General features: G+C 55.6%; 1 protein-coding gene across 1 annotated transcript in view; it reads right to left on the bottom strand.

Moving 5' to 3' along the window:
• Positions 1-1859: 1859 nt before the first annotated feature.
• The window catches only part of Tcerg1l (transcription elongation regulator 1 like), a 168709-nt gene continuing 158138 nt past the window's right edge, over positions 1860-12430 (bottom strand). The window contains exons 10-12 of the mRNA XM_027929871.2: positions 10260-10349; positions 6416-6534; positions 1860-2016 (exon numbers count right to left, since the gene is read on the bottom strand). Of these exons, the coding sequence (XP_027785672.2) occupies positions 1860-2016; positions 6416-6534; positions 10260-10349 (366 nt within the window). The remainder of the gene's footprint in view (positions 2017-6415; positions 6535-10259; positions 10350-12430) is intronic.

Here is a 12430-nt window from a genome sequence, read left to right as displayed (position 1 = left end):
GCAGAGGCCACACACCGGGAGCAGCCCCAGGGGATGCAAGAGCTGCCCAGGGCACCTGGTCCAGGCCTTTCCCTCCCTGTGAAAGCCTCGGAGCAAGCCCCACGTGAGGCTGGTGGATGAGCTCCAGCTCAACATGGCCAATCAGGTTGCGGCCGGTTGCTCTGTGGTCAGGTCAGTGGCCCCTGCCAGGGCATGGGCTTGCCAGCAGGCCCTCAAGGGGCACCTCTCCCTGGTGGGTGGGAGAGGGCCTCACCTCCATGCAAACCCAGGGGCCCAGCAGCTCCTCCCACCCAACCCCTGCAGCACCTGGCCACCCTGCCTGGGCCGGGTGCACCCACTGGAGTGCCCCACGAGGTGGCCCTCCCACCAGGCACCAGCAGACTCGCAGCCCAGAATGGCTGGGCCAAGCCTGTGCCCTCTCCAGCAGGGCAGCTGCTCAGCTTGGTCAGGCCGGGGCCCTCTCTCCTGGGCTCGCTGAGCCCTGTCTGTCTGTCTGTCCTGCATTGCCCACGGTTGCCTGAGCTCACCAGCCCCGGCTCCTTCACCAGGAGGGTCACACCTCTCCCCATCAGGAAGGTCCCTGTTGGGGTGACGGGCAGTTTCTAGCTCCCACTTGGACCCGACTGGTCCTGAACTGGCACTGGGTCCTTGGAAGTCTGGTCCTGCCATGCTGCCTGAGCCGTGGCCTGGGCAAGCTCGCTCGGGGCCCTGAACCGAAGCCCAGGCCCAGGCCAGCTGGAGTCGCTGACATCGGCAGTGACACACCAACCACTCAGCTGTGAAGGCCAGGGCATGTCCCAGGAAGGTCCCAGCGACATTCTGGTACACGGGGCAGAAATGCTCTCGTGCTACTGAGGAGCAGGAGGCAAGGAGGCCCTCACTGCTCCCTGAGGGCCAACAGAAAGGCCATCAGCCTTCAGGCAATCACTGACCTGCAGACGTGAAGAGCCCTCTCGCCATCTTTGCCCCGCCCAGGGCTGGAGGGCCTGCCAGGGTCCAGGGCCCTCACCTCCCGCGAGTCATGGTTCCCACCCCAGTCTTCTGAGACCTGCGTCTCCAGTCCATACGATTTTACTGCTTATGATAGAAATCTCTGCCACAAAGACACACTGGCTTAAAATATTTATTGATTAAAAAAAATTTAAAATTTTTATACAAAGATGATGAGAAAAATCTCATGCAAACTCTGGGCATACGATAAAAATAACTCAAATATTAATATGATGATTTTGTACAAAATAATTCTCTGTCGTAGGACCTCTGACGGAAGGCCAGCATGGCTCGTTGCCTCTGGCCGGGACGCCCCTCAGGGAAGAATGGGCAGTCACCTGTGGCCACCGCAGGTGGTGCGGGGTCCACGTGTGGAATGTTCTCTTGTCACTATGATGAGCGATGAGACCCTATTCTACTACTCAGAAACGAGACAGAGGCCAAGGTGCGCTGGAGCGAGGGGACTTCCTGCCACACAGAGACCCCACAGGGCGGAGCAACTTGCAAAGGTGCCTGGAAAGTTCCAGGTGATCTTTTCCATGAAGAAAACACCCCAAGATTATTATAGATGGTTTCTCCTCATTACAAACCTGCAGTGGGCTTATAATTTGTGTATATTACAAGTAATTTATTTGCATAATTAAAACAATTAAGGAATCAACAGTATCATGGCAATTAGAAATGCGTCAAACTCGGAATGTTGTACAAAAGAGAGCTTCAATATGAAACAGTAATCCTCTGAGAAGAAGCCCCCAGGCCTCAGCCCCCCACCACGTGGAGGCCCGCGGAGGTCCCCGCCGGCCGTGCTCCATGCCTGGCCCCTCACCACGCTCTAAGCTGCCCGTGGTCTTACTGAATTTTCCACAGACTCATCTCATTTTCCGTAGCCTTAGTCTGTTTTCTTTGTCCCGTTTCTTAAGGATAAGTATAAATTGGTTGAAAAAATGCTCCTGATCCTTTCTTTTCTGAACAAGTCGAAACCTCTGATCCCGACCATACTTCTCAGCAAACTCCTTAAATGTGGTCCTGAAAAAGAAAGAGTTCTCTTTTTATTTTTTTGGAATGGGGATTCAATCCAGGGTGGCTTAACCACTGAGACACATCCCAGCTCATTTTTTATATTATATTTTGAGACAGGGTCTCGCCAAGTCCTTAGGACCTTGCTAACTAAGTGGCTGAGGCTAGACTCAAACTTCCCATCCCCCTGCCTCAGCCTCCTGAAGCAGCACAGAAGGAACTGGATACCTGAGGGATTTCAGGGAGCAGGTTTATTGGCTGCAGCCAGTCCACAGTGCTACTGGACACTCTAAAACATTCTCTGGACCATGAGTCTAGAAATTGTTTAAACTTTATACCCAGCATGGAGGGGTGGGGGCTTGGAGTTTCCATGTAGGAGGAGTCTATATAAAAGTAACATTTTTTTCTCTCTTTGAGTTCTCAGAAAGTGCTTTTAGACCAGACGTTTTATAAGTCTTTACCAAGAAAAGAGAGATAGTATCTTTTGTACAACAAGCTTACGGACCCTAACCCTGTCACACCTTTTGTGCACAAACAAGGCATTTACAAGAAAGAGGAACTACCGACCTCAATGACCTCTGCAGACATCCTGCTGATCTGAGAAGAGGAGAAGCTACGTCATGGCAGAGCCTTTTGGGTGAGGGTTTCTGGTCTGCTTCTCTCCGAGTTGCTGGGATTATAGGCAAGCACCACTGTGCTCAGCAAGAAGGAGCTCTGAGAAGTCTTCCCTGAGAGCAAACCTTGGTTCCCCTGACCATGACAAGGACAGGCAGCCTGACTTGAGACAGAGAAAGCCCCCAAGGGACAGGGTGCTGCAAACCAACAGGCTGACAGGGAAGCACTGGCCTCCTGCACCTGCTGCCCAGGCTGGGCATCACCCCTGCAGACATGGCTCCAGGCCGTCCCGACACTCCCATCACTCTGCACCCCCTAGAGTCTTCTCCCCGCTGCTCCTGCCACGCTCCTACCTGCCGCTGGACTTGGCATATGCTGTTCCCTCTGCACTCCCTTCCCTCTTTTCTTCTGCCCACACCTCATTAGAATCCAGGGCCAGCATGCCTTCTGTGGGACATGCCCTCTCTAGAGGCCCCAGTAGCTGGGACCCACTCCCCCTGGCCCTGGTCACAATTGAGATCTTGTTCCACCTTAATGGGCAGTGGGTTGGACCTTGACCCTGCAGTGGAGCTCTGTGATCCCCCCACTGGACACGCTGAGTGTGCAGCACGCTGGGGCAGAGCACCCAAGGTCAGGGGTAACCCACCTGCTAGGCACCGAGTCCTTTGGTGGAAACGTAAGGAGGCCAGCCTGGGCCAGCGAGGCCAGGCTCATGGGTGGCGAGGGGGACGTGTGTGGGCCGTGGGTCTGTCCTGTCAGCTTGAACTTGAAGTGGGGGACAGTGACAGCAGAGGGCTGAGGCTCTGGTGGGCTGCATGAGCCACTGTCCTCCTCCCAGCCACAGACAGGCCTCAACCCGCCGGCCGCCAGGGCCCTCACCAGGTGGGGCTCCTGGGGAAGTGCCCAGGGCACGTGGAGATCAGCTCAGTCCCTGTCAAGGGTTTCTCGCCATGTCCTCCTTTCTCTCTGCAGAAGATTTCACGTTTCCTGCAGGCGTTTAACGACTGTATGAAATGTAGCTGCAACTGCACAGCTTCTCACACCCGGCAGGACCACTGCCACGCTGCTCACACCTGGCCTCACCAGGCACCCAGAGGAGCCCGCGCCCTCCTCGGCAGCTGCCAGGCCCCGAGGCCTCCTTCCTTCCCGTTTTCCTCTTCCTGGGGGCTCCCCTTTACCCCTTCCTCTCTCTCCTTCGTCCTCTAATGGTTAACAATTGTGGGCCACAAAACTAGCATGCTCTTGTGCTTCTCCACTTCCTGCACCTGACAGGTGAGGGCTGCCATTGTACAGTCAGCCACTCCTCTGCCTGTCTGCTGGGGACAGGCATGCCCAGGAGCCTGCACAGGGTCAGGACATGCCCAGGAGGCCTGCACAGGGTTGAAACATGCCCAGGAGGCCTGCACAGGGGTCAGGCATGCCCAGGAGGCCTGCACAGGGTCAAGGCATGCCCAGGAGGCCTGCACAGGGGCTAAGTCCTGCCCAGGAGGCCTGCACAGGGTCGAGGCATGCCCAGGAGGCCTGCACAGGGTCGAGGCATGCCCAGGAGGCCTGCACAGGGGTCATGCATTCTCAGGAGGCCTACAAAGGGGACAGGCATGCCCAGGAGGCCTGCACAGGGGTCAGGCATGCCCAGGAGGCCTGCACAGGGGTCAGGCATGCCCAGGAGGCCTGCACAGGGTCGAGGCATGCCCAGGAGGCCTGCACAGGGGTCAGGCATGCCCAGGAGGCCTGCACAGGGGCTAAGGCCTGCCCAGGAGGCCTGCACAGGGTCGAGGCATGCCCAGGAGGCCTGCACAGGGGTCAGGCATTCTCAGGAGGCCTACAAAGGGGACAGGCATGCCCAGGAGGCCTGCACAGGGGTCAGGCATGCCCGGGAGGCCTGCACAGGGACTGAGGGATGCCCAGGAGGCCTGCACAGGGGCCACTCCCACTCAGACCTACTGACATTCCTGCAAGGAAGAGGCCCTGAAGAGGATGGGGAATTCCAGCTCTGTGATCTTGGGCTGTGCTGAGGGACAGCGCTGGCTTTCTGCAGATCTCCCAAGCTGTCACCAAGCTTGTGAGGCCATCTGGGTCTGCAATGCACCTCTGTAAACAGGGTCTCTGGTAAACAAGGCCTCTTGCCTGTTGGCCACTGCAGGAGGTGGGGCTGTAGGGCCAGGCATCAATCCTGCTGCCCAAGAGGTGCACCTGGCTCGGCTGACCTGGAGTGCCCGGGACTGTCCCTGAGACAGCCATTCCCACAGCTTCTCAGGAGCGACCTGAGGTGGGCCACGGGGATCAGCCTGGATGACCACAGGATGAGACAGAGCTCCAGATGCTGCCCCCGAGGCCTGGGCTCGGTTGCCTGGCTTTCTAGAGCACAGCCACCTGTGTGTGTGTGTCACTGGGATGGCTGTGACCCAGCTGCAGACAGGGAGAGGAGACCCCGGAAGGGCTTTGGGGACGCTGAGGACTTGGCTGCTTTTAAAGTCAAAACATGGATTTTAAAGTCAAAACAGTAATATATGCCAAGTGCACATTTTAAAGGCGTGTGTGTGGACCATGGTGTGTGTGGTGTGTGTGGTCCATGGTGTGTGTGGTGTGTGTGAGTGTATGCTGTGTGTGCTGTGTGTGGTCCCCTCTCTCACTGTGCAGCAGCCCCAGGGGCTCATGTGCTGGCTTGTGGCTAACATTTGCTGACCATCTCTAGTGAGGACAGCAGCAGGGCTGTTCCTGTGGCACCTGCTGTGTCCTGAGCATCTGCTGCCCAGCATTGGTGGGCCCTGCAGCACCACATGCCATCCTCTGGGGGTCTCTGAGGTCGGTGTGGTCACCCCCATTCCCATGAGGATGCAGAAGCAGATGAAGGTCCAGCACCTGCCTACTGGCTGGGCCAGGCCAGGAGCTGCATGGGCGTCAGGGCCACCTCCCTCCTCTCCCCTCCCTCAGCCACTCATGAGGACGGAGACGAGTCTAGAACCCACTTCTCACAGCTGCGGGGCCACGGGAAACCCAGGCTCCAGGCTTTTCTAGATGAGCGTTCTGTGATGGGGATAATTTGTGCTCAATTTCTCCCCATTTGGAAGGCAGCTCCCCATCTGGAAGGTAAGACGCTTTACCAGGTTGCGTGAGCTACACTAACTTGGCCACCCAGCCGTGGACCACGAGGGTCACACACCAAACGTGGAAGCCTACATCTCCACTGAAAGGACCAATGCCATGCTGATCTAAAATAAAATGCATCAAACCCATCATGTTTATACTTATAAATGCCTTATTTCATGGTTCTAAAAGGAGCACATGTCCACTTTTTTAAAAGATGACTCAGTTCAGGTGACTTTAAAGAACTAAGCTGAGGAGCACCTCTGTTGCTGCCACCCTCTCTTACGGCTTTCTTTGCCCTCCTTGTTATCTTAGGCAGCCTTGGTGACCAAGTCAACACAGGTCACTCGCCCTGGTGGCCTTCAGTTGACCCTCACATGACTCTGCTGAATGGTCAGACTGAGGAAGGGTGGTTGGGAGCTGCTGTGCCCTGTCGGCCTGGGTCTGGGGACTGCTGTGGGCAGCCCAGGTCTGGGACCTTCATATGTGTGGGGAGGACACAGGTGGTGACAGAGGGTTGACAGACCCGGGAGGGTCACACCACGGTGTGATAGGAAAGCCACTTTCCTTCCCAGAGGGAGGAACGGTCCCATGGTCCCTGGCATGTTAGGTCACCTGACTCGACAGGGAGAATCTCAAGGCCTCCTGTGACCGCTGACAACCTGCTGGCCCCCGGAAAACACCCCGAGTGCTTCCCCCGCCATACCTGGGTGACACTTTAGATTCCTCCAGGAGCTTTTTGAACTCTTCTTTGGCTAGCAGCAATTTACTTTTTTTTTCCTTGTATTCTTCTTTTATTCTCGTCTTGACAAACTGTTCAAATATCTTGAAACACACAGACAAAAGCCTTATGGAATTACACAGGAGAAGTGGAACCCCTGGGTGAGCCACCCCGCTCCTCGTGGCCCGGTCTGTGAGCCGTGGCCCTTCTGCTGCGCTCTCAAGGGCACCAATTAGTCCACAGAGTGGACCCCACCCCGAGGCCCCGTGCTTGTCCACACACAGGGCCCACCTCTGGGCCACACCGTGGCCTGCAGCCAGAGTCCCAGGAGCTGCGGGGTGGCCCTCTCTGAGCCCCTCAGGGTGTGCTTCTCGTCTGGACCCTGAGTAGCTTCTGAGCAGTCCCTGGCCTGTCAAGGTTCCCATCACCGATGGGCACAGTGACACCTGGGTACTGAGCTTTCTCTAGTCTCCTCCTAAGGCAAGGTCATTGGCCTTCGAGTCTCCAAAAATGACATTAACTTGTGAACAGAGGATTCCCAACCTCCAGTTCTGAGAACCCCACCCTGCAGCGGGGGCTGCCAGCACTCTGGCTTGAGGAGGGCAGGGGGCGTCCAGGCTGGGATGAGCACAAGGACCCCTGCTGGGCCAGAAAGGTGTTCAGATGTGACCAAGGAAACCTACTCTGTCCCGTCTGCAGGGAAATCCCCCCGAGACTCCAGGATCTTCCTCTCAGAAACCAGAGCCACATAAAATGATGAAACTTCTCTGCCACGGTCCATAGAAGCCTCATGCTTTTTATTAGAAGAAGATTGCTCATCGTTCTAACATCTGAAAAATCGTCACAGACTATGAAGTTGGCAGGGAGGGGACAAAGTCATTTCATTCCTAATGCTAACAAAACCTCAAGAATATTAAAAAAATAGACTGGAGGTAATTTAAATTCTTATGCAAATATAAATAAAGCATCAGTAAAAAGCCCACTCGTGGTGCCACATCTGTACCAACCCATGCAGGCCTGGGGGTCGCACCCAAGTGCAGGGCGGCTGCAGGTCTCCATCAGCAGCAGCAGCTGGCTGTGGGTGGAGGTGGGAACCGGCAGGAGCCAGCTGGCCCTGGCCCTCTTTGACCTTGTCTTCCTGTTTCAGGTCCCTCTTTAATGGCAAACATTTATGGGATCATAAACACAAAGTGTTACTTACCACCCGAGGATGCAGCAGTGCTTATGGCTGAGCCTTAGAGCAGGTGCCTGTCTATTTAAGAATCTGACTGGCTGATTCCACTTTTAAGGCAAATAATAAGGTATGGAGTCTAGTCATCTTATAATTTAAACTAATAAAAGAGGTGAATGCAAGGTTATTATCCAAATAAAAGCATGTGGCTCCCTCATTAGCCAGAGTTTTGCTCTATTAATTTTAAATCTGGGTAGAAAGGCTGGCTGGCTGTGGGGTCAGAGCTCCCGTGGAATACCTGCACCTCTCTGCCTGGAACCATTTATCCATCTAATCAGATTTTTCTCTCTTGTCTCTCCTTTTTCTCAGTTGCTTTATTTATGATGCTATAATTTAATATAGCAGGATTTTTTCCTCCTAACAATCATACCATTTTTTTCCAAAGTGGGGCACGACTTTTTAAAAGAGATAACGTTGGCCATTATCTTGTTACTGTGAGCTCTGCTGTGATGAAGCCAAACAGTACTCGTTGCCATGGAAACACGCCCAATTTGCACTCTCTGGCCCTGTTCTCTGTTTAGGCTCACTCTCTCTCCTCCTCTGCAGCCCCAGGTGGAGCGAGGGTGGCATCATTCGCTGCAGAGCCTTGGCCTCCCCATGGAGGCACTGGGGACGCAGGTCCTCAGCACACCTCGCTTGCACTATTTATTTGTCAATAGGGCTCTGCTTTTTGCATGAGGCCCAAACACTGTCTCTTTTCCCAGTCCAGCTTGGTGCCCTGCTCACACAAGCTGCGGAGCTTCTGTGCCGGCGCAGCTGCAGCCCCTGAGCCGACGTGGCCCCCGAGGCTGCAGTCTGTCCTGATGGTGGCTGCCTTCTCTTCACTGGGCCTTCTGGGGACCACAGCTTCCTCTGGGAGACTCCACAGGGACATCTGAAGGTTTCCCCCAATAATGACTCCAGGTGTGGGCTGACGTTCCCACTGGATCTGTCTGCAGGCCACGGACGAGGGCAGGACTCCCCACCAGTCGGCGTGGGAAGGCACGGCCCTCAGGCTGTCTGCGCCTCTGCCTGGCCTGCCCACATGCAGCCCTCCGCTCCCTGCCAGTGGCGCACAGGACAGCTGTCTCTAGCATCCAGGGCAGTGGCGGCCCTGCTCCTGAACCTGCTCCAGCTGCAGTGGCCAGGCCCTGCCTCAGGTCCTCCCTGGAGACGCAGCTCGAGCATCCCGCCGGAGTGTTCAAGGGGCCTCTTCTCTGCTGGCCCTTCTCTTGGGGGTGGGAGGTCTCCTTCTTCAACTTCCTCTTGAGAGAGGGGTGGCCGCTAGAAATATCTGTGACTTAGAGAAAGGACTGCAACGGACGGCAGCAGGAGCCGCCCTGCAGGTGGCGGTCAGAGTCCAGCCGCTGGTGGCTTCCCGGGTGCAGGGCGCGGCTGCCACGTGGACACAGGCTCCCTGCTCTGTGCCGCTGTGGCGGGCGCTCGAACCTTCCCATCTCATGATGCAGCAAAGGGGTGAGACGGTGTCAGCCATTAAACTCTGTGGTTTCCCACACCCAGCTCCCTCAGTGGCAGGGTTCTCCGGAGCCATGGCTCACACCTCTCGTGTGGTTAATGATGCTTCTTTCTCAAAATTGAAACTCTGCTAAAGGTAATCAGTTCCCGGTTCCTGAGGACTGTGGCCATCTCAGGAGCCTCCCACTTCCAAGGCCACCTGTGTCTGCTCCTGGATGGCTCCAGGGGTGGCAACCGGCTGAGACTCTGCCTGGGCTGCTCCCTGCCATTGTCTCCGGCATCTGCTCACAGGGACTTCATGAGCTGATGACTGAACTGGCAATAGAAAGGCAGTCTCCACGCTCCCCCTGGGTCTTGACCACACTGCCACCTGAGAACCCCGGAGGAGAGCCCATGGCCCCCGGCAATGGACCTTCTTCTCTGGGATGACCCCAAGGCTCCTCTGCGGTCAGTCTTGGCTCTAGGTGACTCATGCCCGGGGTATAGTGAGAGGGAGGACGTGGCCTCACGTGAGGACTCAGGTGGAGAAAGCTGGGCCTTCCAGCAGGCCCCATGGACCCCACAGGTCCAGCTAAGGCCGTGGTTCCCTAACTCTCCCCCTGGCTATGACACACCCCTCCCAAGGCCCAGTCATCTCAGTGTCCTCTCCCATTTGCCTGGTCAGCCGGGAAACAGAAGGCTCAGTGACCTCACCACAAACAGAGCCCTGGCCAGTCTGTCTTTAAAAGAGCTTCCAGACTCCTGTCTCCAAGCCAGCCCTGCTGTCCTGGGACCTGCTTTCCAGAACACCTACCCTTTGCTTATTCCAGGAGTGTGCCCTGGACCTCTCCCAGTCACTCACATGGCACCTTACATGCCCGGTGCCTTTACACACTGAGTACAGTCACTGGAACATGTCTTACGTCTCCCAGTTTGCATGTTTACCTCTGGTCAAGTCTGAACGGTCAGGTAAGAAGGATTCCCAGCAGAGACCCCCCTGCACCGCTGACCCCTGTTCACAAGCTCGAAGCTCCAGCACGCACCACACGCTCCCCTCCCCGCGGCACGGGCAGTCAGAGGGCAGCTGTCCACCAGCAATGACAAGCCCAGAGCCGCCGCCTAGCACTGTGTCTGCAGTGGTCTTCCTGCTGGACGCCACCGTACCTGTTTCCGCTCCTCAGAGTTTAGCAGGAGATAGCGCGGGTCAAACACAATTTTGTGCAATTCTTTCTCCCAAGTAGAAAACGCTGACACCTGGAGAAAGACATTCAATGGAGTTGGTATTAGCATCAGATTCTGAGCTGGGGTTGCGCTGAAATGATCAATGGTTAAAAAAAATGCAACATGGGAGTACAACAGATCAGCGACGCGGCATTGTATGAAAGCGTGTGAACATTTCGAGAAAATCAATGCTTAGAACATTAGGAAATTTAATTTCTAGACTCGTGACACTGTTCCTTCCTTGGGAGTCTCCAGGGCTCAGCCCTGGTCTGCAGGCCCCGGTCTCCATGGAGAAAGCACTGCTGCCAAGTCTTGAGAGCAGAGAGGATATTTGCAAACGTTCTCAGAACCTGCAGGTCACATAGAGGGCTATGTCTTGCAAACAGGCTGGGTTAGCAGAACTTTGGTTGGTATTTTAATCAACATCAAGCATCTTTTAGGTGGGTTATTGTTAAAAGCAACGTATTTCATTTCATAGTAGTTTTAGCATTACTGAAAATTTGCTAGAACCTTTCGGGAGGCTCCCCTGCCCCCAACTCTGCCAGTGGGCCAGGCTTCTCATGCCGTCACCCTCCCACCACTGTTAACAAAGCCACTCATCCTGCGGTTCCTGCAGGACTTTCTCTTTTCTTCTCAGGACCCCTCCTGACATTTACTCTCAGGTCTCCAGAGGCTCCTCTACACCTGGGGACTTTCTCAGACTCCCTGGGTTTTGATGGCCTTGCTGTTTGGGGTGCTGACAGGTGTGATGCAAGATCCCCCGGGGTTGGGATCATCTGGGGCTATGGGTTTGGGAAGAAGTCCACAGGGCTATTGTGTCATGTGTAATGCATGACATCAGGGGTCCCCACCATGCCCAGCTCTCAGCACTGGGGCCTGGACCCAACCACCTTGCTGAGGTGTGTCCGTGTCTCCACCTCCAGGTTACTCTGCCCTTTGCCCACTGCACCCTGACGGAGGTGGACACTTCAGCCCACACTTAGCAAGCTCTGCTAACCGAGGGCAGTGGCTACATAAGTGATTTGGATTCTTCCACATTCACTCATTTATTCAGCTGTTTCTTTCATCTGTGAGGACACATGGTATGCAGCGCGTACTCTCATGATCCAATTCCACTGCACACATCTTGCTGCTCACACTGCTCCAGCGTCAGCCCTGGGAGTCCTCTGTTGGCTTCTGCATGCCTGACGTGTGCTCCTGAGTCTGCTTTGCCAGCCCCATGCTCTGCAGCTCTGCACAGGGCTCCAGGCTTAGCTGAAATGTGCCTGCCTGAGCCCCAAGCCAGTCATTCCTGCAGGAAGCCTTGGCACCTCTGTCCCAGCGAGCTGTGATAGGAACCACATCCAGGGTTGCTGCATGGGACTCAGCAGAGATAGCAAGGGAAGGCTGCCTGAGTCATTTAAAAACGATTCATTTTCAGAAACATGGGCTTAGGATAAACTCTGCCTCGGTCCTGTGCTGGGTGCTGAGAATTCAGAGAAAATAATTCAAGGCTGCATGATATCAGGAAGCCCTGGTGTAGGAGAAGGCAGATGGGGGAACTAAAGGACCTCCAAGAGGGGACTGGCACCGCAGCAGACAGGCCTGGATGCCCAGGGGCACAGGGCATGCTGAGCAGCCTGCATCCAGAGTACCAGCTACTGTGGCGTTCTCCTCATGTTCCCCTGAGCACTCACGGCAGGCCGGGGACTCTGCAGGGAACGAGCCCTGTCATGCCCCAGTGATGGCTGCCTGGCACCCCCACTGGGGACGGATGAGCAGAGCCTCTGTCACACCCACTGGAAGGTGACTGAGGTTTGGTGCATAAAGAAACCTCACTCGGTGGAGACCACGCAGAAGACAGCCAGAGAAATTTGCTCTGCCTCCACCGAGCGCCAGCAAAGCCTCTCCAGAAAGGGGTAAAAGGATTTTGCGTTGCTCCTGGGGACAATTCAGCTTCAAGACAAATGGATTCCATTTAAGTAAAGTGGCCGGGAGAGTTCAGAGAAGGCTGAAACGTGTGAAGACAGAGGTCCTGTCAGCGCCCGGTGCCAGCCAGTCATCTCGGGGTGAGGACGCAGTCAGGCCTCATCAGGGGAACAGCCTCCACGGCAAGCACTGGGCTTTCAGTCTTC

Source organism: Marmota flaviventris, chromosome 4, assembly GCF_047511675.1.
Source record: "Marmota flaviventris isolate mMarFla1 chromosome 4, mMarFla1.hap1, whole genome shotgun sequence".
NCBI classification, from domain to species: Eukaryota; Metazoa; Chordata; class Mammalia; order Rodentia; family Sciuridae; genus Marmota; species Marmota flaviventris.
Note: the sequence above shows the minus strand (reverse complement) of the source record. Positions and strands in the feature narration are given on the sequence as shown.